This window comes from Hemitrygon akajei, chromosome 21 (genome assembly GCF_048418815.1).
Source record: "Hemitrygon akajei chromosome 21, sHemAka1.3, whole genome shotgun sequence".
Lineage (NCBI taxonomy): Eukaryota > Metazoa > Chordata > Chondrichthyes > Myliobatiformes > Dasyatidae > Hemitrygon > Hemitrygon akajei.
The window spans coordinates 31492091-31516307 of record NC_133144.1 but is presented as its reverse complement, the minus strand read 5'-3'; the positions used below and the strand labels follow the sequence as shown (position 1 = coordinate 31516307).

The 24217-nt window shown below is 41.4% G+C and overlaps 1 protein-coding gene across 1 annotated transcript in view; it reads right to left on the bottom strand.

Moving 5' to 3' along the window:
- Window positions 1–24217, bottom strand: part of psap (prosaposin) — a 64797-nt gene that overhangs the window by 11805 nt on the left and 28775 nt on the right. Inside the window, exons 6-10 of the mRNA XM_073025083.1 lie at window positions 22866–23006; window positions 21368–21424; window positions 11901–11996; window positions 3515–3610; window positions 3178–3361 (exon numbers count right to left, since the gene is read on the bottom strand). Coding sequence (XP_072881184.1) covers window positions 3178–3361; window positions 3515–3610; window positions 11901–11996; window positions 21368–21424; window positions 22866–23006 — 574 coding nt within the window. The remainder of the gene's footprint in view (window positions 1–3177; window positions 3362–3514; window positions 3611–11900; window positions 11997–21367; window positions 21425–22865; window positions 23007–24217) is intronic.

Sequence of the window (24217 nt, the reverse complement as noted above, 5' to 3'; positions counted from 1 at the left end):
ACTCTAGTTCACATCTCTATAGATGAAGCCCCCTGAAGCAGTACGAGCATACCTTCCTGCTTGTACAGAACCTGGGAGAGAGACCAAAGATCCAAAACTCTGAAGCTCTCCCTCCAGCACCATCCCCTAAGTCACATGTTAAAACTGTATTATCTACCTTTTTCTAGCCTCACTAGCGCGTTGTATGGGTAATGGGGCTGAAATCACCACTTTGGAGATCCTGTCCTTTAACTTAGCTCCTAACTCCCTGAACTCGCTCTTCTGGATCTTGACACCCTTCCTGCATTGGTACTAATGTGGACCACAACTTTTGGCTACTGAAAGTCACTTGAACACAAATCATTTTCCCCCATTCATTCACTGACGTACCTTACTGACGTCAGTATTTACAGTTAAATTCTGTTAATCTGGCATTTGGTGACACTGGACAAGCAGATTTCCGGGATCACTGGATATCAAATATTAATACCAATTTTAGTTCACTCCTAAGATAAATATTATTTATCAAAGGCCCCAACAAGAGAGGGAACAGGAATCAGAGTTTCATTGTGTTAGAGGGAGCGCTGAAGTTGGCAACTGGTGAACCAAATTTCCAATGTCAGGGCTTCGGAATAGCCAGGCAATGGATTACTGGAATTGCCCTGAACATGGTTGAGGGATAGATGCCACTGGTAGCTCAATGCCCCAGAGTACAGATGCAACAGGTGTGATAGAGACATGAGTTGCTCTTCTGATTACAAAAGAATGGTAGTACTCAGAGACGATATTCCTGATGGATTGTCCAATGAAGCTACAAGGATGGGACACAGTAATAAGTGGATTTGCTCACTTTGATATGATACTATAGCACCATCCACCCCAACTGTCAGTGGGAAAGAGAGGAACAAACGTACAGGAGGTCAGAGTCAAATGTCAGAATAGCATTAAATAATAAATACAATGACAAATGTCAGAATAATATGCGACCTTAATTTCCCTAGCATTGAGTGGGGCTGTCATTGTGTTATGGACTTGCATGCAGCAAATCTTTTTTAGATTTTCACCAGTAGTATGTGGATGCAAAAATAGAGCTGCTGTTGAGAAGAGGCAGGGCAAGTGACACAAGTGTCAGTGTGAGACCACTCTGAAACTGTGATCACTCTACTATCCATTCTAAAAACAGTACTGTGCAAAAGTCTTAGGCACCCCAGATTTTTTATATACATTTAGTTTTAGTTGCTTTTTTTTGTCTTCTGCATTAGTGTGTCAGTAGAAAGGAGCAAATTTGAGATTTCCAAACATCCATTTGCTAAAAAAATTAAATGTTACAGCAAAATTACTGTATTTTGTTAAAAGAAAGTAACATATTAGGGTAATGGACCACTTTTTTTCAAATAAAAACTTGATTACCTTGTAGGTATGTAGCCCAGAGCATGATTTAAAAAAAGATAACCAAAAGGTGCTAATGATCAGTGACATAATGAGTTAAATGAACTAAATTGAGTAACTGAAATCGAAACAGGTAGAAAGGGATCACGCTCGGTGAGGGACAGTCAAACTAAAAGGTGAAGGTGTGACAGATGTGACAGTTTAGTATTCAAATCATCAATTCTTACACCATGGCAAGAGTGAGCAAAGCAACAAGACACAAGGTAGTCATCCTGCATCAGCAAGGTCTCTCCCAAGCAGAAATTTTGCGGCAGCCTGGAGTTTCAAGATGTGCTGTCCGAGCTCTTTTGAAGAAGCAGAAAGCAACAAACAGTAAGGTTGAGGACCAGAAACAGTGGTCGGCCATGGAGAGTGAGTGCAGCAGACGAGAGATACATAAACTGATGTCCCTTCGAAATCAGAAGAAATCCAACTCAGAAACTACTGGAACCCAAGTACAGCCCTCCACACACAGTTCAGAGAAGTCTTGTCAGAAGTGGTCTTCACGGAAGAGTTGCTGCCAAAAAGCCATTCTTCCGAAGTGGGAGCAAAGCCAAGTGATGCACCTACATACAAAATCACAAGGACTGGGGTGTTGAACAGTGGCTACAAGTGCTCTGGACTGATGAGTCAAAATTTTTGGCTCAAACAGGAGGTAGTTTGTCCGTAGAAGAGTTGGAAAGCACTACATAAATGTGCGTCTGCAGCCAACAGTGAAGCATGGCGGAGGTTCCCTGCAGACTTGAGGCTGTATTTTTGCAAATTGAGTTGATCCGGTCTGAACTAAATAGAATTCTCAATTACAAGCAGATTCTCATCCATCATGCAATGCCATCAGGGAGGCGTCTGATCTGTCCTGTCTTCTATCTGCAGCAGGACAATGACACAAAACACACGGCCAAGGTCATAAAGAACTACCTTCAGCAAAAAGAAGAACAAGGATTTCAACAACAGATAGTATGGCCTCCACAACGCCCTGATCTCAACAACATCAAGGCTGCCTAGGATTACCTGGAGAGACAGAAGCAAACGATACAGCCATAGTCTGCAGAAGTGTCAGGTTCTCCAAGATGCTTGAAGCAACCTACCAGCTCATTTTCTGAACAAATTTCATGACAGTGTACCTCAGAGAATTGATACAGTTTTAAAGGCACAGGATGGTCACATCAAATATTGATTTGATTTAGTTTTTACGGTTTACTGCTCTTTGTAGCTTTTTTTGGATATTTAGAAACTTTCATTTCATTACTTTTGGCAGCATCTTCACTTCATAGCATTTTTTTTAACATGTGCTTAAACCTTTTGCATAGTACTGTAGTTATGGAAAAAAGATAGGACTGGTCCATAAGTTAAAGACCTAAGTGGAGGCAAGCCAATTTTGATGGCATTAGACAGATTTGTGCAAAGGCAAAGGCTGCTCAGGAGAGACTGTTTACTGAAGAGCCTGTTTCATGCTGTAGGGACAGCACTGTGATGGAGGAAATAGTTAAGGATCTTCGTCTGCAGATTCATAGACTATAATGAATAAGAATAGCAGAATCCATTACCTGAAGGACATTAATGAATCAAATGGGGCTTCATGGCAACCTGATAGCTTCACAATGACAGTTTCTGAAACCAACCTTAATTCCAGGCTTATTGAATTACTTGAATTTGACTTTTGCAATTGCCACAATGAACTCTATTCTATTAAGGATGTAGAACTACAACTATATGATTATTGACTGAACTACCACCAAATCACAACCCTAAAAAAGAAATTCCACATACCCAGAGCTGTCCTTTCCGCATGCTTGCACAGACCAATGGTTCTGCACACAACAACAGGGTCCAATTCCTGCAAAAGAAGTTCCTCCACAGCTTTCCCGTACTCACTGATGAAGTCTTCACATTCACTTTTAACAGTGTCTGGCAGAACGGAGCATACTTTTATCAGAGCGTCAGTGATCGCCTCCTGTGGTGAGAAACATGCCATCAATTAACCAGCAGTGAGGAATCATCTAACCTGCAGTGAGATTTCCCTATGCTTCACCATTCCCAACCGCCAACCAAATCCAAGTCAGAAACTGTTGCCATTCTCACGTCCTGGTCTGGGTTTCTATCTCACCTCAGTTGTATTCTCCTGGAGAAGTTTCTTGACCTCCTGCAGGACAAATTCACAGATTACACAGCCTGGTGATCCTGCTTCAAGCACTTCATTCTTCTAAAGATAAAAAAAAACATATAATGTGAAGAAATAATCAAAGATTTTGAATTATTGTGCATTTCACACAGTAGGATAGCAAAGCCAAAAACCAAGATTACAGTGGAGAGAATGCTAGGGAGATTCAATGGGATTATGGGGAGAGATTGGATAGGCTGGGTTTGTTTTCCCTCGAGAAAAGGATGTGGCAGGTTGGTCGGATAAAAGTACACAAGATGATGAAAGGTGTAGATAAGCAAGATGGTAAAAATCTTTCTTCCAGGGTAGGGGTATCAAAAATAAGAGGGCAGAGGTTTAAGATGAGAAGATGCAGTTTTACAGTGGATCTGAGGGGTACTTTTAAAAAAATTTTAAAAAGTAAACAGAGTGGTTGATATCTGGAACTTGCTGCCAAAGGATACAAATACACGTTTAAGAGTCATTTAGTCAGACACACAAAATACCAGGGCATGGAAGATGGGAAAATGGATTATTGTAGATTACACAAAGGGTCCATTTCTGTGCTGTGTAACTATGGCCCAACGACCATTGCCACATAAAGGCGTATCAAACCCTAGCCCAGGGATAGAAAACCTTTTGGAAGGCATGTGTCTAAATTGGCTATAATCTTGTAAAACATTCTTTCACAAACCATCATAATTTTAAGCGGAGGTTATCATTGATTAATGAATTATTAACAATAATTATGGACTTTTTTTAAAAAGGAGAAGGGGTGAATATTATTTATATATTTTCTTTTTTACTGTTGTTAAAAGTATAACAGTGAACTAAATGAGGCATTTTAGTAATAATTGTTCAAAAATTACTAATCTTTAAAAGACAATTAAAAATGACAATTTCTACATAGTATCATTATTGTACCTCATAGATAACAAAAATTGTTTACATTCATAAAAGATCATGGAGAGGAAAATAAACATACTTTATTCTCTATGTTGCTGCCCTGACAGTGATAAATGTTCTATATCTGGCTTCTACTTGGTTGTTTTGACATTGATTCACTCAGCTCTAGTTTCATCAGAACACCAACTCCTATAATTAGGCTCAACTAAATTCATCACTGAAAGTAATAACTCAGATGAATAGTCATGGAGGCTCTAAACTACATATAGTATTTCCTGTTATTATCACTGAATATCCAGTGTTCTCTGACAAACAACAGAAGAAAAAATATAAGCAGAGCCAAATCACTGGCCCAGCAATTTACTATCTAATTAGAAAACTACAGCACAGAAACAGGTCCTTTGGCCCATTCATTCTGCGCTGAACTATTAATCTAATCGATCTGCACCCAGACCATAGCACTCAATACCCTCCCATCAATGAACCCATCTAAATTTCTCTTAAATATTATAATCAAACCCACCTCTTCCACCGGCAGCTCATTCCACACTCTGAGTGAGTAAGTCCCCCTTCATGTTCCCCTTAAACTTTTCATCTTTCACCCTTAAACATGACCTTCAGTTCTACCCTTGCTGAACCTCAATGGAATAAGCCCGCTTGTGTCTACCCTATCTATACCTCTCATAAATTTGCAATCTCCACCAATTCTCTCCCCATTCTCCGAGGCTCTAGAGAATAAAGTCCTGGCTTAATCAACCTCCTCAAGTCCTGACAATATGCTTGTAAATTTTCTCTGCACTCTTTCAATCTTATTGATATCCTTCCTGTAGGTAGGTGACCAGAATTGCAGACAGAAATCCAAATTAGACCTCAACAATGACCTATACAACTTCAGCATAACATCCCAACTTTTGTACTCCTTACTTTGATTTATGAAGGTTAACGTGCCAGAAGTACTTTTTATGACCCTATCTACGTGTGATACAATTTACAAGGAATTACAATCCTGTATTCCCAGATCCCTCTGTTCTATAGCACTTCTCAGTGAACTACATTAAGTTCCATCTGCCATTTTTCAGCCTATTTTTCCAGATGGTCCAGATCCCACTCTTAAGTTTTCATAGCCTTTGCTATCACTTAGCTCACACTTGTGCTCAGTAGCAGGTGCGCTTTTTGTTTTGCCAGTGGGGGGAAAGGGGTATTGTTGCTCACCGCCGCTTACACGCGGGACGGGGGAGCTTGAGCTTCTCTGTTTTCATGGATGTTTGCGAAGAAAAAGCATTTCAGGATGTATATTGTATATTTCCCTGACATTAAATTTGACCCATGAACCTTCCTCGCTGTTCACTACTCTAATCTTGGTGGCATCTGCAAATTTGCTGATCCAGTTTACAATTATTATCATCTAAATTGTTGATATAGAAAACAAACAACAACAGATAGGGCACTGATTCCTGTGGTACACCAGTAGTCACAATCCTCCAGTCAGAGGCAACCATCTACTACCACTCTCAGGTTTCTCCCTCTAAGCCAATGTCTAATCCTATTCATTTCCTCATCCTAAATGTAAAAATGTCAACATCCTTTGTGTCATTCAATCACGAACTTTTTGTAGATATTCCCTTTGTTCTCTGCCCCATTCCCTTACCCACTGCAGAAATGGTATTTGATTTTTTAAATTATTCATACTTCTGAATGGACATCAATCAGAAACAATTTGTTATTGCTCTATAAATACTGCCAACTTGCTGAGAATTTCCATCATTTTCAGTTTTCATTTGAGATTTTCTACATACTATGAATCTTAAGTCAGTAATATAAAAAAAAACACATGAACACCAAAGATATTCAAGGACTGTCTAGATTTCTGAATGAACAATGAAGCAATGAACACTACCCCCTATACACTACTGCTGCCACAAAAAACATATTTCTCATCATAAGCCTGTGATAATATACTCTGATTCAGAAATGGGACAACGGCTGCAGAAATAGAAAATAATCTGTTTGAAATTAACTTGCCCAGTAAAGGTAAAGCGACAAATATTAAGTTGCATTTAGAACTGAATAGTTGAGGAATGTTCTGCATAAAGTAGATAATTATAGGATTAAGGAGATTAAAATTAGTACTGCTTTTGTGATATGAAAAATATGCAGGTCCAGGGTTAAATTCAAGACGCCTACACAAACTAGCATACAGTATTTATCATAGTTGCATTAACATTGTGCTGTTTTAAAGTCAGGGATTAACATGCGATTTACTTCAACATTTAAATATTGAGTGGGGATGACCACCATTAAAGTCATGAAGTTTAATTTCTGTGAAGTAAAATCCTGAAAGAAATCCAGCATTTACATTCAGTTCAGAGTGCAATACACATCCAGCAGTCTGGATGTGTGTACATATTTTCAAGTAAGTACTCTGCTATGGTTAATTAAGAAATCCCAGAACTCTCTCACTCCTGTAATATCTGGATGTTGGTTTTCAAAGTTCTGAATGCCTGTTTGTATTTACACATCTGAAATGTGACCCAACTTTTGATGTGATTAAATAGAAACGGAAACTGCAGAATTCAGAACAGGAAGTCGCACAGCGCTTGTCTGTGGAAACAGATGAGATTCTACGTGACTGTTTTAAGTTGGTTATCAACTTAATCAAAGATTCAGCGGCCAACCTAGATGAGTATGTCACTTCCATCTCAGACCTTATCAGCAAGCCTGTTGAAGAACTATCTATCAAAGAGTCCAGTCCAGGTGTTTCCAAGCCAGAAACCATGTACGAACAGGGAGATCCACTCCTCAGGTCTTGGTCTGGAGCGTTTAAATCAGGTGACCTTGACCTTTGTAAGAAATCACGATATGGCCTCTATAAAACTATCGGGGATGCTAACAGACAGTACCAGTCTAAATTCTAGCAGCAGTCCAGCCATCAGCTGTGGCATACAATAATGGGTTACAAAATTAAGTCGGGCAGCATTGCTACCAACAGCAAATCCCTTACATTCTGTGCACATCTTGAACAGAAAGGAACAGTTATGTCACCATCCACGTTGACAGCCTCCAGTGCAACTAAATCTACAGTCGCCATCACTGACGCAAGATCGGTCTTCCAGTGGATGAACCTGAGGAAAGCACCAGGCCTGGCCATGTCCTTAGATCCCAGTGCAGATCAGTTGACAGGGATACTTGAGGACTTTTTTTAAAACCAATATAATGTTCATTACATCGGTAACTGTGACGAGATCTGAAGGATTATTCTAAAGTGGACCATTCCTTTAAACGAGAGAGAGAGAGGGAGTGAACAGCTTGTGTACTAATTCAGCAGCAGGACGAGAGAGTGAGTCTGTGAGTTGCCTTAGAAACTGAAAGGCGGAGTTATATGATGGACAGCTCGTGTTCCGCACTACTGAGATATATGCAAGGTCAGTTGATTTTTTAATCAGATGCACGAGACACACGACTCCAGAGGCAAGGAGGACACTGGTGAGCTTTGTGTGCCCACGACAAGGGTGGGGTTTTTGCTCACAGTGTGGACAAAGGGGTGACTGGTGGAACGCTATCGGTGTGTCTAACCCTGGCCTGGGTTGATAGCGTTACCGTGGAAATGGTCCCCTTTTCTGTGGTCACAAGTTGGTGAAGCTTCGGGAGCAGGACGATGTGGAGGATCAGTATCGGAAGATAAACCAACACACTCTATCTCTCTCTCTCCAACTCTACTCAAACCAAATTCCAGAACGGAACTGATTACTTGCCATACCACCGTAAGACTGTATCACCTGATCACCTGAGCTGGGGAAGATTGGGAACCTTATTTACACACTTAATATATGCATATACTCTGCTAACCTGTTTACCTTGTCTTGTTTTATATTACTTTATTCACGTAGTTACTAATAAAATAGAGTTTATAACGGAAGACTCAGACTCCAGGTGGTGTCCATTTCTGCTGGTTCTTTTTAACCTGTTACGGGGTACGTAACAAATTGGGCGCTCGTCCCGGAGATGGACAAAAATTGGTGGGAGCCATTCTAAAATTTGTTGGGGGCTTGATTGACTAGTTGATTTGATTGGGGAAATTCCCTTTCGATTTGTGTGAATGGATTATCAGCAGAAATGGAGTTTGAGGTGAATAAGTGTGTGGCAGAACCAACCGTGGAGGCGTTGGATGATACTAAGAGGGATGTACTGTAGGGAATTGCTCGTAAGTTAAAGTGACCACTCGCATGAAGAAGGCTCCGATATAGCTGTTAATAGCACAGCATTATGTAGCCGAGGGGAAATTCAAAGAGGAGGTGTTGGAAATGTTTGCTGAAGGTAAAGTACTTACTGAGGCTGAGGTTCAGCTTCAGTTAGCAAAACTGAAGTATGAGTGTGAGTTGAAATTAAAACAGCTGGAGGCCAATGAAGCAGAAAAGCGGAGGATACCTGAGGCTAGAAAGGCAGGAAAACAGAGACAGTCTGAGAGGGAGCAATGGCAGCAACAGGATCAAGCGTCAGGTATGGGTAAGGAGCTGGTGGTACTGTTTAATATCAGCCAAGAAATTAAGGCAGTAGCGCCCTTTGATGAAGCTGAAGTTGACCAGTATTTCCTACACTTCGAAAAGGTGGCCCAGACTGGAAGTGGCCGAGGGATGAGTGGGCTATCATGTTACAAAGTGTGTTGAAGTGGAAAGCTCAGCAGGTGTTTTCTGCCCTGACCCTTGAACAGTCAAAGAATTATGCCACAGTTAAGGATACTGAGCTTAAACTCCATGAGTTGGTTCCAGAGGCGTATAGACAAAAGTTCAGAGATTTGAGGAAGTCTGGGAGCCAAATTTATGTGGAGTTAGGCCATTTAAAACAGGTGTACTTCAATCTCTGGTATACCTCGGAAGGGGTAATTGAGGGTTTGGACAGCTTGAAAGAGCTGTGATTGAAGAATTTAAGAAGTGTGTTCCCAATGATGTAAGGGCATATGGGGATGAAAAGGATGCCACTACCTTACGGGAGTCTGCTAGATTAGCAGATGAGGTTGTTTTAACCCACAAGGTTGAGTTTACTCAGGATGAGAGTTGCCCAGAGAGCAGCTGGGAGGATCAGGGGAACCTGGAATTTGACTGGGACTGGTATTGAAAGCTTAGAAGAGGCAGCTGTCCCTTTTGCCTGTGTTCAGGTTGTTGAAGCACCTGTGAATTTCCAGGCTGTTGAAGCTTGTGTTGAAACTCAGTTAAGGTCTGAGGTGTCTGAGTCAGTTGAAAAAGAATGCAGTGTTTTTGAGCCAGATGGACTTGGTTCAGTGAATAAAGGGTTAACCTTGGTGCCAGTGGAAGTTGAGGATTCTCAGTCAGTTGTGTTAGGCAGTGTTCTAAAAGTTGGCGAAGAGTTGAAAGCTGGTGATGTGAATTTTTATTGGAAATATTGAGAAAGGTGCTGTTTCTGGATTTTTGAATAAAGAACTTGTGAAGTTTGGACTGGTTTCACGACCTTTGACCTTGCTTGCAGGACAACGGCCTGCTAGAGAAGTATGTGAAACTCCGTTGAATTTTGTTTTTGCAGTAGGAAGTAAACACCTTCAGGTTATGGAGCTGTTTTTCACGATTGTTATGTGGAGAAAAAGAATTGTTTTGGTTTTGAGAGACCACCTGACTGGGTTACTATAGAGACTAGTTAAGCTAAAAATCCTAAGAACAGAATAGATGGATTGTTTGGGAATTTTCATAATGTAAACATGGCCTTCGTAAGTTTAGTGATGGTACCGAGTTTGGTAAACATTAGGTTGGCACCTTTCCAGGGTGAAGTTTATTCAGCAGTACAGCTAACAAGCAAGCTTGTGGCTGATGACACACACACAGATACTGATATGAACCTCACATGTGCAATGACCCGAAGCATGTCTAAAAAGGCTGCTGATGCAGATAGCAAAGATAGGGGTTTAACTTACGAAAATTTGTCAGAGACCTTTCTACCTTCCATGTTACATCAGGATTTAGGTAGTAAGGAGGATGGGAAAGGTTTGTCCTTGTCCAGGGATGAATTTTTAGTGGAACAAAGTCGAGATTCTGAAATTGCTGTGTTAAAGGAGACAGCTCTCACAGAAGAGGTGGTTCAGAGAGAATCAACAGGATATTACCTTAAGGATGGGGTGTTACTGAGGAATTGGAGATCACCTACTGTGCCTGCAAGTGAGGATTTGGGTCACTGAACATCAAGTTGTGGTCCCGGAAGTTTACAGGGCTGAGATTTTAAACATGGCTCATAGTATGCCTTTAGGTGGACACTTCGGAGTGAGGAAGACAGTAAACAGGATTATGAAGGAATTCTACTGGCCTAATTTAAGAAAGGATGTTATGAACTTTTGCAAGACTGTGGTAAAAGCCTTTATAAAATTTCACACTGGTAGGTCTACCTAAAGAAATCCAATCTGACCAGGGTAGTAAGTTTACTTCGAGAACATTTGAGGGCATAGTTAAAGAGTTGAGAGCTAAGCACATTGTGTCACCTTTGACCCTACTCAGAGAGCAACAGTCAGATCAGAATGTAAGTAGGAGCATGCTTAGTTACGTTTTGGAATTTAGAGACAGACTTAACAAGGCTCTTTATCTAGAAGGTGGTGAATCTGTGGAATTCATTGCTACAGATGGTTGTGGAGGCCAAGTTATTCGGTATACTTAAACTGGAGGTTAATAGGTTCTTGATTAGTAATGGCATTAAAGGATACGGGGGAAAAAAGCAAGAAAATGGGGTGAGTGGGATAATAAATCAGCCATGATGGAATGGTGGAGCAGACTCGATGGGCTGAATGGCCTACTTCTGCCCCGATGTCTTGCACTCTTACAGTTAAAACATCACCCTTTAGCATTAGTTCTCTGCTTTAAGGAAAAGAATCTCAGCTTTTCCAGACTCTCCATATAAATAAAGTATTATTTTGGTAAACTATTTTCAAACATGATGTTGTACAACCAGAGATAAATATCATGAGATATTGTGTAGGACCTTCCATTTGAAAAACAACTCAGGAAGTCTTTTTCTAAGGTGGATGTGGCAATATTTCCACCTACAACAGAGTTCAAAACTAAAGACCTTAAATATAAAAGAATCATGAATAGATCCAATGAGAAATTCAATAACTTTACTTACACTTGCTACTAATAACAAAAACACTGATCAGAAGAGTACTTGATAGCTTTGATGAAGTGAAACAGAATGAAATTGGACCAGAGTCCAGAAGCAGTCAGTGACCAGTTCCATTTCATCTCTTCCTTGGCCTTGCATCCCCATGAGCCATTTTATCCTTGCTAAAATTTGAATCAAACTACCAATTTGCTATGAATCATCCTAACTTCCTTGCTTTAGCACTCAGCTATGAGACCCTTTGCTAAAGATTCAGAAGGTTGATGGGGTATCTGGGCATGGTAGAAATTATTTATAACTACTTCTTTGACTTGTAATTATAGAAATAATGCCTCACCTGCACAGGGTGAACAATAGGTTCCTGAAGGACCTGCATTGGAACTGTGATTGCTTTGTCACAGAATCCAGCTGTAGTACAAATCTCTTCTGCACTCTGGAAGAAAGAAAAAAAACATAAATACAACTCCCTAAAAATTACTTTAAAACAAATTTAAATCCAAACAATATTTGAAAAAAATACAACGGGAAAGACCCCAGGGTCTAAAGCTATCAATGTAATAAAACCACCAGCTGCTTTAAAGTCATAGCTCTAATGTAGAAGTGACCAACAAACACTGCTAACTAATTGGGGTAAGGGCTGTGGGATACGTATCACATTGAATTTATGTGTTATAAATAAGCTGTGAAGTTGGCTGAGTAGAACATGCACATGAAAAGCTGACAGTTTTAGTGACCCAGACATCCTCATGAGTAAATGTACTTCCAGCTGCAGCAGTGCGACTTCTGACCTGAAACGATACCCAGTCACCGAGGCATGATTATTAGACCCAAAACTTCATGGACAGCACATTAGAGAAGGGTGATCAAACAGTAGCTCAAGAGTATACAGGCAGAGCAGGCAGATATTTCCAGAAGTCACCCGAGTCCATCTCACTCACCAATGGATACCAGTGAGGGTGATGGCCAGGATAAATGGGTGTACAACTGGCTCAGCTGCACAGAATGATCAGAAGGAAAGTGGGAGAACAGCAGTTGCATACAAAATGGAGGATAGAATGGATGAGTATGTGAACAAAAAGTTGCCACTGGAGGGAAGGGTGTAGATTTATGGTTCACTAAAACCACATCTGGAGACCTATACAACCTGAGCAGTGTTCACAAGTCACCATTAAAAAGAGTAAATCCCAGAACTCCTAAACTACTATGGGAGATTGCAGAGGCCCTAAATTTTAGATACTAAAAGATTTTTGTAAAGTCTTTTTTAGCCAGAGGTGAGATACTAGATAACTGGAGGACAGCAAATGTGGATCCTTTATTCAAGATGGGCAACAGGAATATTTCAGGCAATTACAGGCCAATTAGCAAATAAGGAAGTTATTGGGAAAATTCTGAGGTAACAGAAGATTTCTATTCTTGAACATTTGGCACCTTGTTAAAGGCCTTCTGAAAATCTACATACATAACATCCATTGAGTCTTCTTTTGTCTATCCTGCCTGTTATTTCCTCAAAGAATTCCAACAGATTTGTCAGGCAATATTTCCCCTTAAGGAAACCATCCTGATTTTGGCCTACTTTGTGATGCACCTCCAAGTATCCCAAAACCTCATCCTTAATAATGAACTCCAACATCTTTCAAACACTGAAGTCAGGCTAACAGGCCTATAATTTCCTTTCTTCTGCCTCCTTCCCTTCTTAAAGAGTGGAGTGACATTTTCAATTTTCCAGTGCTCCAGAACCATTGCAGAATCTTGTGATTCTTTCAAAGATCATTATCAATGCCTTCACAATCTCTTTCAAAACCCTGGGATGTAGTCCATTTGGTTCAGGTGACTCTTCTACCTTCAGATGTTTCAGGCTTCTTAAGCATCTTTTCTTAGTGACAGCAACTACACTCACTTCTGCCCTGACACTCATAATTTTTTGCTATTCTGCTGGAGTCTTCCACAGTGAAGACTGACGCAAAGTAATTATTAAGTTCATCTGCCGTTTTTTTTGTCCCCTATTACTATCTCTCCAGCATCATTTTCCAACAGACCAATATCCACTCTTGGCTCTCTTTTACTCGTTATATATCTGAAAAGCTTTTGGTATCCTCTTTGATATTTTGGCTAGCTTACCATCATATTTAATCTTTTCTCTCATGTTTTTTTTTGGTTGTCTTCTGTTGCTTTTTAAAAGCGTCCCAATCCTCTAATTTATCTTTCTTTTACTTATATGCTGTCTTTTACTTCCCTTGTCACCCATGGTAGCGTCATCCACACTTTAGAATACTTCTTCAGCTTTGAGATGCATCTATCCTGCACCTTCTGAATTTCCCTCAGAAATTCCAGCCACTGCAGTTCTACACCATCCCTGATGGTGTATCTTTCTAATCAACTTTGGTCACTCCTCTCTCATGTCTCTGTAATTCCCTTTACTCGACTGTAATACTGATATATTTGACTTTATCTTCTCCCTCTCAAACTGTACGATAAATTCTACATTAAAATTACTGTCTCCCTAATCAAATCCGGTTCATTACAAAACACCCAATCCAGATTTGCCTTTCTCCTACTGGGCTCAACAACTAAAAGCCACCTTGTAGACAACTCTCTTGGAATCCAGTATCAACCTGATTTTCCCAACCTACCTGCATATTGAAATCCCCTATTACTATCTGAACATTGCCTTTCCTATTTCCCACTGAAAGTTATATCCTACATCCTGGCTACTGTACCAATGACATGGATATAGAAAATGATGAGGTCCTGAGAGCAGGATTTAGGAAGCTTAGAAGAATATGGATCAAGACCACAAAAGATAGTACTCTCAGTGTACAGCATCAAGTAATCCCAACAGATGCAGAAATTAGAGGAGGGCTGGAGAGATCTAGTAGGAATGAAGCATTCAGGTTTGAAATACTTGAACCACGACTAAAGCAGAAAGGATTAAACAAACTGGATGAGTCACAGTGATATAAGATCGCAGACAACACAGATCTAGATCAACACACAAAGGCAATGGAGGAGCACACCAAGTCAAGCAGCATCTATGGAGGCCAGTGGACAGATGACCTTTAGGGTTGGGACCCTTTACCTGGACTGGTCAGTTCCTCCAGTGCCTTTGTGTGTTGTGTGAGTCACACTTCAGGTTGAGATTGTTTTGGGGCTATTGCAAAGGCTTTAAACTAGTTTGGTAGGATGTCGTGAAGCTTAGAGGGAATTTTGGAAAGGGTATGAAAATGGATATTAGAAAAGCAGTATGAAAAATAAATAGATAGAGAAAATCAAAGGCAAGCAACTAATGGGATAAAAGTATGAAAGAAACATTAAACAGGCAAAAATAAAGATCTTTATCATTATTTGAAAGGTAAACTGCACAGACAGAAGCAAACAAAAGTAGAGTTATACATAATGGAAACAGCCCCTTTCGTTCATTTGAACATACACAACCATGGTGCCAACCAAACTCATCCTTTGCATGAACATGCATGTTTGGCTCATATGCCAGAAAACCCTTCCTCCTATCCAACTACCATCACAATATGGTAACCAAATCTGGGAGCTGAACGCTCACACATTCAATATTTAATATTTAGGAAGAACAAGTTAATGGTAAAAACGTCGGAGTGCATCATTAATAAATATTGTACAGTGCTGATGCTGATCTTGACTCAGCAGGCCACGCTATTGAAATAGAATTAGTCTGTGTGGGACTAAGAATTAGAAAAGGACCAAAAAAAACACTTATGTTAGTTATTTATAATCAAAATTATAAATAGTGCAATGCAAATGAAGAAACAGAAGTCTACAAAACAGGAATAATACAGATGTAAGATAAGGGATATGGAAACTGAGAAAGACTCTCTCAAGTATTTTCAAACTAATTACTATACCCACCCACCTTCACCCTCATCCGTTCTCAACTATCACCTGCCAGTTCAGACTCCACACCCCTCTACTCAGTTTCTTCTTCTGGCTTCTGCTCCCTTCCTTCAATAGTCCTGATGAAGGGTCTCAATTACCCTGCATAGATGCTGGCTGACCTACTGAGTTCATCTAACATTTTGTGTGCTGTATTATGGACATAGTAGTCACGCTGAGAACACTTAACACTTTGCACTACAGTGAACTTTTTTTTTGTGTTTTTTCTTGTAAATGTTGTGTCGCTAATGCTCAGTGCCTGTAATGCTGCTGCAAATAAGTTTCTCATTGCACATACGCATATATAAGACCATAAGACATAGTAGCAGAATTAGGCCATTCAGCCCGTCGAGTCTGCTCCACCATTCCATCATGGCTGATCCCAGATCCCACTCACACCGATACACCTGCCTTCTCACCATATCTTTTAATGCTCTAACCAATCAGGAACTATCAGATTCTACCTTGGCCTCCATTAGACTGTGGTAGAGCATTCCACAGATTCACTACTCTCTGGCTAAAAAAAATTCCTCCTTACCTTTGTTCTAAAAGATCGTCCGTCATTTTGAGGGTGTGTCCTCTAGTTCTGGATACCTCACCATAGGAAACATCCTCTCCACATCCACGCTATCTAGTCACTTCAACATTTGGTAGGTTTCAATGAGACCCCCTCCCCCATTCTTCTAAATTTCAATGAGTACAGGGCCAAATGCTCCTCATATGTCAATCCCTTCATTCCTGGAATCATCCTCATAAAGCTCCTCTGGACTCTCTCCAATAACAACACATTCTTTCTAAGATTTGGGGCCCAAAACCGTTGACAATACTGTAAGTGTGGCCTGACTAGTGTCTCATAAAGCCTCAGCGGAGCGGGAGTAAGGAGTGCTCGTGATCGACATACGACTGGAGATCGGAGGATCAGCCATTGTAGGTAGGCCGAGACCCTCGGACCTACCTGGTGAATACCTGAGGAGGAAGGTAAAGCTGCGTAAGCGCGGGTGACGTCAGCGGCGAGCGCGGGCTTTAAAAAGCGACCCACTTTCAGGAGCGGGCAGCGGAGTGCGCAGGAGCAGAGTGCTGGGCTTTGGCTCAGCGGGCTTCGGCGCAAGAGGACTTCGACAAGAAGCCTGTTTTTCATTTATTCTGACTAATCTGGGATCAGGTAATGGGGGAGACAGTTAGAGCAGTGGTGTGCTCTGTATGCAGTATGTGGGAGGTCAGGGTCAACACAGTTGTTCCTGATGACTACACCTGCAATAGGTGCATCCAGCTGCAGCTCCTATCAGACCGAGTTAGGGAATTGGAGCAGGAGCTGGATGAACTACAGATCATTCGGGAGGCAGAGGCAGAGATAGATAAGAGTTATCGGGAGGCAGTCACACCGAAAAGACAGGAGATAGGCAAATGGGTGACAGTCAAGAGAGGCAGGGGGAGCAGACAGAGAGAGAAGAGCACCCCTGTGGCCGTTCCCATCAAAAATAAGTATACCGTTTTGGATACTGTTGGTGGGGATGACCTACCAGGAACAAGCTGCAGTGGTCCTGTCTCTGGCACTGAGGTTGGACCCTTGACTAGGAAGGGGAGGAGGGAAGAGAAGAGAGCAGTACTGATAGGGGATTCTATAGTCAGGGGGGCAGATAGGAGATTTTGTGGGGAAGATTGGGAGTCTCGGATGGTATGTTGCTTCCCTGGTGCCGGGGTCCGAGACATCTCAGATCGGGTGCAGGTTATTCTCGAGAGGGAGGGCAAGAATCCAGATGTTGTGGTGCATGTAGGGACCAATGACGTGGGTAGGATGAGTGAGGGGGTCCTGCGTAGGGAGTTCAGGGAGTTAGGTGCGAAGCTGAAGAGCAGGACCTCCAGGGTAACAATCTCAGGATTGCTACCTGTGCCACGTGTGAGTGAGGCAAGGAACAGAAGGATTATAAAGATTAATACGTGGCTGAGAGGATGGTGCAGGAGGGAGGGCTTCATTGTTCCAGGGAAGGTGGGATCTGTTCCGAAGGGACGGTTTACACCTGAACTGGAGCGGTACTAACATTCTTGCAGGGAAATTTGCTAGTGCTTCTTGGGGGGGGGGGGGTTTAAACTAAATTTGCAGGGGGCGGGGATCCAGAATGTGAGAGAGGATAGCGAGAGGAAGAATAAAGGACAGGTGGGGACTACACAGTTCCGGAATATTAAGTGTGTAGTAGAGGAAGGTGTGATAAGGAGGACTCATGTACAGAGGGATGGTCTGACGGAACATGGAGTTAAATGTGTTGAAAGAATAAGTAAATTTAGGAAGGACAACAAAATTCTAGGGGCGTATAGCCCGATGGGAGTTCGGGGAGCTGGGTTAAGCACAATAGGCAGAGAGAGGAGAAATGGGCTAAAAATTCTATATCTGAATGCACAAAGTGTCAGAAATAAGGCGGATGAGCTTGAAGCCCAGGTGCGAATGGGTAACTATGATGTTGTTGGGATAACAGAGACATGGCTGCAGGGAGATCAGACCTGGGAAATGAATGTACAAGGGTATACTTGCTATCGTAGGGACAGAAATGTGGGCAGAGGGGGTGGGGTGGCCCTGTTGGTGAGGAATGAGATTCAGTCCTTTGCAAGGGGGGGGACATAGGGTCAGGAGAAGTAGAGTCTGTGTGGATAGAACTGAGAAACAATAAGGGCAAAAGGACCCAAATGGGTGTTGTCTACAGGCCACCAAACAGTAGCATGGATATTGGGTGCAAGTTGAATAGGGAGTTAACACTGGCATGTGGCAAAGGTAATGTCGCAGTAGTTATGGGGGATTTCAACATGCAGGTGAACTGGGAGAATCAGGTTGGTGCTGGACCACAGGATAGGGAGTTTGTAGAGTGCCTACGGGATGCATTCTTGGAACAGGTTGTACGAGAGCCGACCAGGGACAAGACTATTCTGGATTTAGTGTTATGTAATGAACAGGATTTGATAAGCGATCTTGCAGTAAAGGAGCCATTAGGAGGTAGTGATCATAATATGATAAGCTTTTATCTGCAATTTGAGAAGGATAAGGGCAGATCGGAGGTGTCAGTGTTGCAGATGAACAGAGGAAACTATGGAGCCATGAGGGAGGAGCTGGCCAAAGTTGACTGGACGGATAGCCTAGCAGAAAAGACAGTGGAACAGCAATGGCAGGTATTCTTGGGAATAATGCACAAGGTGCAAAATCAGTTCATCCCCCAGAGAAGGAAGGATTCAAAGGGGGGAAAGGGGCCACAGTGGTTGACAAAGGAAATCAGAGATTGCATAGCATTAAAAAAAAGGAAATATGACAGAGCTAAGGTGAGTGGGAGGACAGATGATTGGGAAGTTTTTAAGGAACAACAGAACTTAACTAAAAAGACAATACGGGGAGAAAAAATGAGGTACAAACGCAAGCTAGCCAGGAATATAAAGGAAGATAGCAAAAGCTTTTTTAGGTATGTGAAGAGAAAGAAGATATTTAAGAACAATGTTGGGCCCTTGAAGAATGAATTGGGTGAAATTGTTATGGGAAACAGAGAAATGGCAGAAGAATTTAATGAGTACTTTAGATCTGTTTTCACTAAGGAAGACACAAGCAGTCTCCCAGATGTATGGATGGGCCAAGGACATAGGGTAACAGAAGAAATGAAACAGATTGACATTCGGAAGGAAACGGTGATGAGAAGACTGATGGGACTGAAGGCTGACAAATCCCCAGGTCCAGATGGTCTGCACCCTAGGGTACTAAAGGAAGTGGCCCTGGAAATTGCGGATGCATTGGTAATCATTTTCCAATGTTCCTTAGATTCAGGATCAGTTCCTGAGGATTGGAGAATGGCTAATGTTATCCCACCTTTTAAGAAAGGAGGGAGGGAGAAAACAGAGAACTATCGACCTGTCAGCCTGACATCGGTGGTGGGAAAGATGCTAGAGTCCATTATTAAGGATGAAATAGTGGCATATCTAGATAGCAGTGATAGGATTGGGCCGAGCCAGCATGGATTTACCAAGGGTAAATCATGCTTGACTAATCTGTTGGAGTTTTTCGAGGATGTAACCAGGAAGTTAGACGGGGGAGATCCAGTGGATGTAGTGTACCTCGATTTTCAGAAGGCATTTGATAAGGTCCCACATAGAAGATTGGTGGGTAAAATCAAAGCTCAGGGCATCGGAGGGAAGGCATTGACATGGATAGAAAACTGGTTGGCAGATAGAAAGCAAAGGGTAGCAGTGAATGGGTGTTTCTCGGAATGGCAGGTGGTGACTAGTGGGGTGCCGCAGGGCTCGGTATTGGGACCACAGCTGTTTACCATTTACGTTAACGATTTGGATGAAGGCATAGAAAATAACATCAGCAAATTTGCTGATTATACTAAGCTGGGTGGCAGTGTGACATGTGATGAGGATGTTAGGAGAATTCAGGGTGACTTGGATAGGCTGGGTGAGTGGGCAGATACTTGGCAGATGGCGTTTAATGTGAGTAAGTGTGAGGTTATCCACTTTGGGAGTAAGAACAGGAAGGCAGATTATTATCTGAACGGTGTAGAGTTGGGTAAGGGAGAAATACAAAGAGATCTCGGAGTCCTTGTTCATCAGTCACTGGAGGTGAATGAGCAAGTGCAGCAGGCAGTGAAGAAGGCTAATGGAATGTTGGCCTTTATTACAAAAGGAATTGAGTACAAGAGCAAGGAAATCCTCTTGCATTTGTACCTGGACTATTGTGTACAGTTTTGGTCTCCAGGGTTAAGGAAGGACATCCTGGCTGTAGAGGAAGTGCAGCGTAGATTCACGAGGTTAATTCCTGGGATGTCTGGACTGTCTTACGCAGAGAGGTTAGACAGACTGGGCTTGTACATGCTGGAATTAAGGAGATTGAGAGGGGATCTGATTGAAACATATAAGATTATTAAGGGATTGGACAAGATAGAGGCAGGAAATATGTTCCAGATGCTGGGAGAGTCCAGTACCAGAGGGCATGGTTTGAGAATAAGGGGTAGGTCATTTAGGACAGAGTTAAGGAAAAACTTCTTCTCCCAGAGAGTTGTGGGGGTCTGGAATGCACTGCCTCGGAAGGTAGTGGAGGCCAATTCTCTGGATGCTTTCAAGAAGGAGCTAGATAGGTATCTTATGGATAGGGGAATCAAGGGATATAGGGACAAGGCAGGAACCGGGTATTGAGAGTAATTGATCAGCCATGATCTCAAAATGGTGGTGCAGGCTCGAAGGGCCAAATGGTCTACTTCTGCACCTATTGTCTAATTATCTCCATACTTTTATAGCCCATTTCCCTTCAAATAAATGCCAACATTGCATTTGTCTTCTTTAACAAAGACTTAACCTGCAAATTAACCTTCTCTGAGTCTTGCACAAGGACTCCTAAGTCCCTTTGTATGTACTTGTGCAGATGATAATAAAGCTCCACTTTGACTTTTTCCTCAGCACATTAGTCAGCACTTGTGGGAAAAATATTTGGTTGTAATGAAAGATCAACTAGCAACACTAATTATGTTAGTCTATGGCTGCTCTCTGATAGGCTGCCCTAACATTTTCTGCTTTTATTAAGGATTTCCAGCACTTGGAAGACTTGAACCACTGTTTATTTTTATTATGCTGGAATGAAGTTTGACATGAAAAAGTTGCCTTCTGCACTATTTCAGAAGATGGCAAAGAGTCAATCTCATTTCTATTTAGTCATACTTAGGTCAGGCAGGGCAGGGTTGGAAGATTTCTTTTTCTGATAGACTTCAAAAACTAGCTACGATCTTTCAAAAGAACAGTAATTTCATGATTCCTATTACCGATACTACTTTCTAGACTCTGGTTTGTTGAATTTAATGTCCCACGTTCTATAGCTGGAATTAAACATGTACAAGCATGTCAGGTAATACAATACTTTCAACATGTTTTAATACTCACTCTCTGAATTAATACCTCAGCCACTTGCGGCCCGTGCAAGGCGATGTACTTCTCACACTGAAATCAAAAGTTAATACACGTTAGGACATTGCATTACGTTTGCAGTTAATCAGAGATCTCTGGATAAGGAGATATAGCTGAATGGAATTAACATTCCTTCATAAGGTTATAGTAAGGAGGGGTTGCAGATGGAAGGGCCATTTGTAATAATTTTATACTGGATAATGACATGAATAAGGGATAATGCTAATCAAAGTGAAATTGTCATTTAATGGACCTGGAATCTACCCTGGATAAACACTGCTTTAGTTATTCTGAAACACAAGCAAATCCTTGGTTGGAATCATTAAAGGCAAAGAAATAGGATAATGGTAGTGAAGGAGTATATCTTAGAAGGCTCTTCAAATGATGACACACAGGTACAATTTAGAAACAAGGAGGTAGAGGGGAGGGGTGGGAAATTACTTTGTTGCGAAACATTACAGGCCACCTAATAGTCAATTGCAGCTACTTTCTGAACAGTGCGGTGAAATAAAAATAATGCTGTAGTTTCCCAGCCTTTTTTATACATATGCTAGTCTAGTCAGCTAAAAGTAATTGATCTTAATAGAAAACAGGTCTCCACTCAAGATGTTGTTTACTTTCTAACTCGAAACTGTAAGCAGCAGTTAAAAACTTTGTGCCCTTGAAGGATATCCTCATTAAAGTCACTAGCTTTCACGTAGTTCCCTTGGATTTCAGAAGAGTGCTTGATAATACCCTAAAGATTTGACAGAAAAGGTCCCAGGGCAAGAGAATATTTTGATCCAAAATGGGCTGAAGATAGAAACTTATTTTATTAATGGAAGTCTGTGACTTGTGTTTCCTGAGGAGAGGAATGGTGCTGGGACCTTCAAACCTTGTAATAAATAGTTGGATTTGGGTACAAATGTAGGAAATACAATGTATTATTAAATATGCAGATGACATTCAAAATGGTGGTGGTGTTGATAGTGAATTGAGTAGCCTCAGGTTACAAGATGATAATGAATTGGTATGAATGGCAGATGAAATTTAATCTTGCTGAGATGATGCAGATTAGAAGGTCACAGAATGAATGGTAGAAACATGGGGAGTATTAAGGAACTGAGGAATCCTGGCTGTGTGTAACACACTCATAGATATGGAGCTGTGTATGAAAAATAATGAAACTCAATTATAACGTGCTATGTGCAATGATGCTCAGCTATGAGTGACTGGCCCAATGGTAGTATTCGTTCCTGCGATATAACCAATGTTACTGAATTGTTCAATTATACTCAGTTACAATAAGCATGACACCTTCAGATATACTGTTGCACTTCTAATGAAAGCTATTGTATGAAGAATACACAGATTTATATTGGACTGAGTGTGTAACAAAGGCTTTCAGTAGAAGTACATAGCTGCATAGTCTCTGCAGCTATGTACTTGACAAATGCAATGATAGCCATGAATAAACATGCCCACAGATACTCACCAGTTCTGTTAAACCAGGTCCCACGTTACATTGTTTCTTTAAGTGAGTAATGAGTTCATTCTGGAACTCCACATTCTCTTTCATAGTAGTTTGAATATTGCTGATGAACTGATTACAGTTGAGACAGACGTCATCATTGCTCTGCAAGTAATTAACCAAAAATTAAATAAAAATCAGAGGAAATTGAAACATGTGACCCATTATAATTGCAGATAACTGACACCATCAATGAAAATGATCAGAACTGAAGAGTACAAATTACAATCGGAGATAGAAAAGGCATGTAAAAAAAGTAGTGTTATGATGGTCATGGTGCCAGGTAAATAACCTCTTCCTCAATGACAACTAGACAAAGGAGATGATTATCGACTTCAGAGGAACTCACACCACCCACATGCCTCTTTACATTGTCAGCATAGCAGTGGAAACTGCAAGCAGTTTCAAACTCCTGGGGGTGTGCATCTCACACAACCTCTTATGGTTCCAGAACACATCCTACAGAATCAGCAAATCTCATCAATGCCTCTACTTTCTGAGATGGTAGAAGAGAGCTGGACTATACACATACTCACATCCTTCTGTAGATGCATAGTAGAGAGCACCCTAACAAGCTGCATCACTGCGTGGCACAGAAGGTGCACTGTGGCAGACAGGAAAGTTCTACAAAGGGTAGCCAAAAGAGTCTAATATATCACCGGCACCATAAAGATCCCACCCACATTGCTCATGGACTACCAGTGAACTGTTGCATGCTTTCAGTATTGCGATCTTAACTGGAAGTCTTATTGTGCTTTCTTTTGTGCTGCATCTGATCTAGAGTAACAATTATTTAGTTTACTTTTACATTTGTGTACTGGAAAATGACACTTAAACACGTAAGTCTTCAAAATGCAGGCAGACTGGGAAAATCAGGTTTGTGCTGGATCCCAAAGGAAGGAATTTGTAGAATACCATGAGGCGGCTTTTTACATCAGCGTATGATTGAGCTCACTAGGGAAAAGGCAATTCTGGATTGGGTGTTGTGTATTGAACCAGATTTGATTAGGGAACATAAAGTAAAGGAATCCTCAGAAGGCAGTGATCATAATACCATAGAATCCACCCTGCTGTTTGAGAAGGAGAAGCTAAAATCAGAAGTACCAGTATTATAGTGGAGTAATGACAACCACAGAGGCATGAGAGAGAGGCTGACTGAAGTTGTTTGTATGGGGACACTAGCAGTGATGACAGCAGAGCAGCAAATGACAAGGATTTCTGGGAGCAATTTGGATGATGCCAGATAGATACACTCCAAAGATGAAGATGCATTCTAAAAGGAGAATGATGCAACCATGGCCAACAAGGGAAGTCAA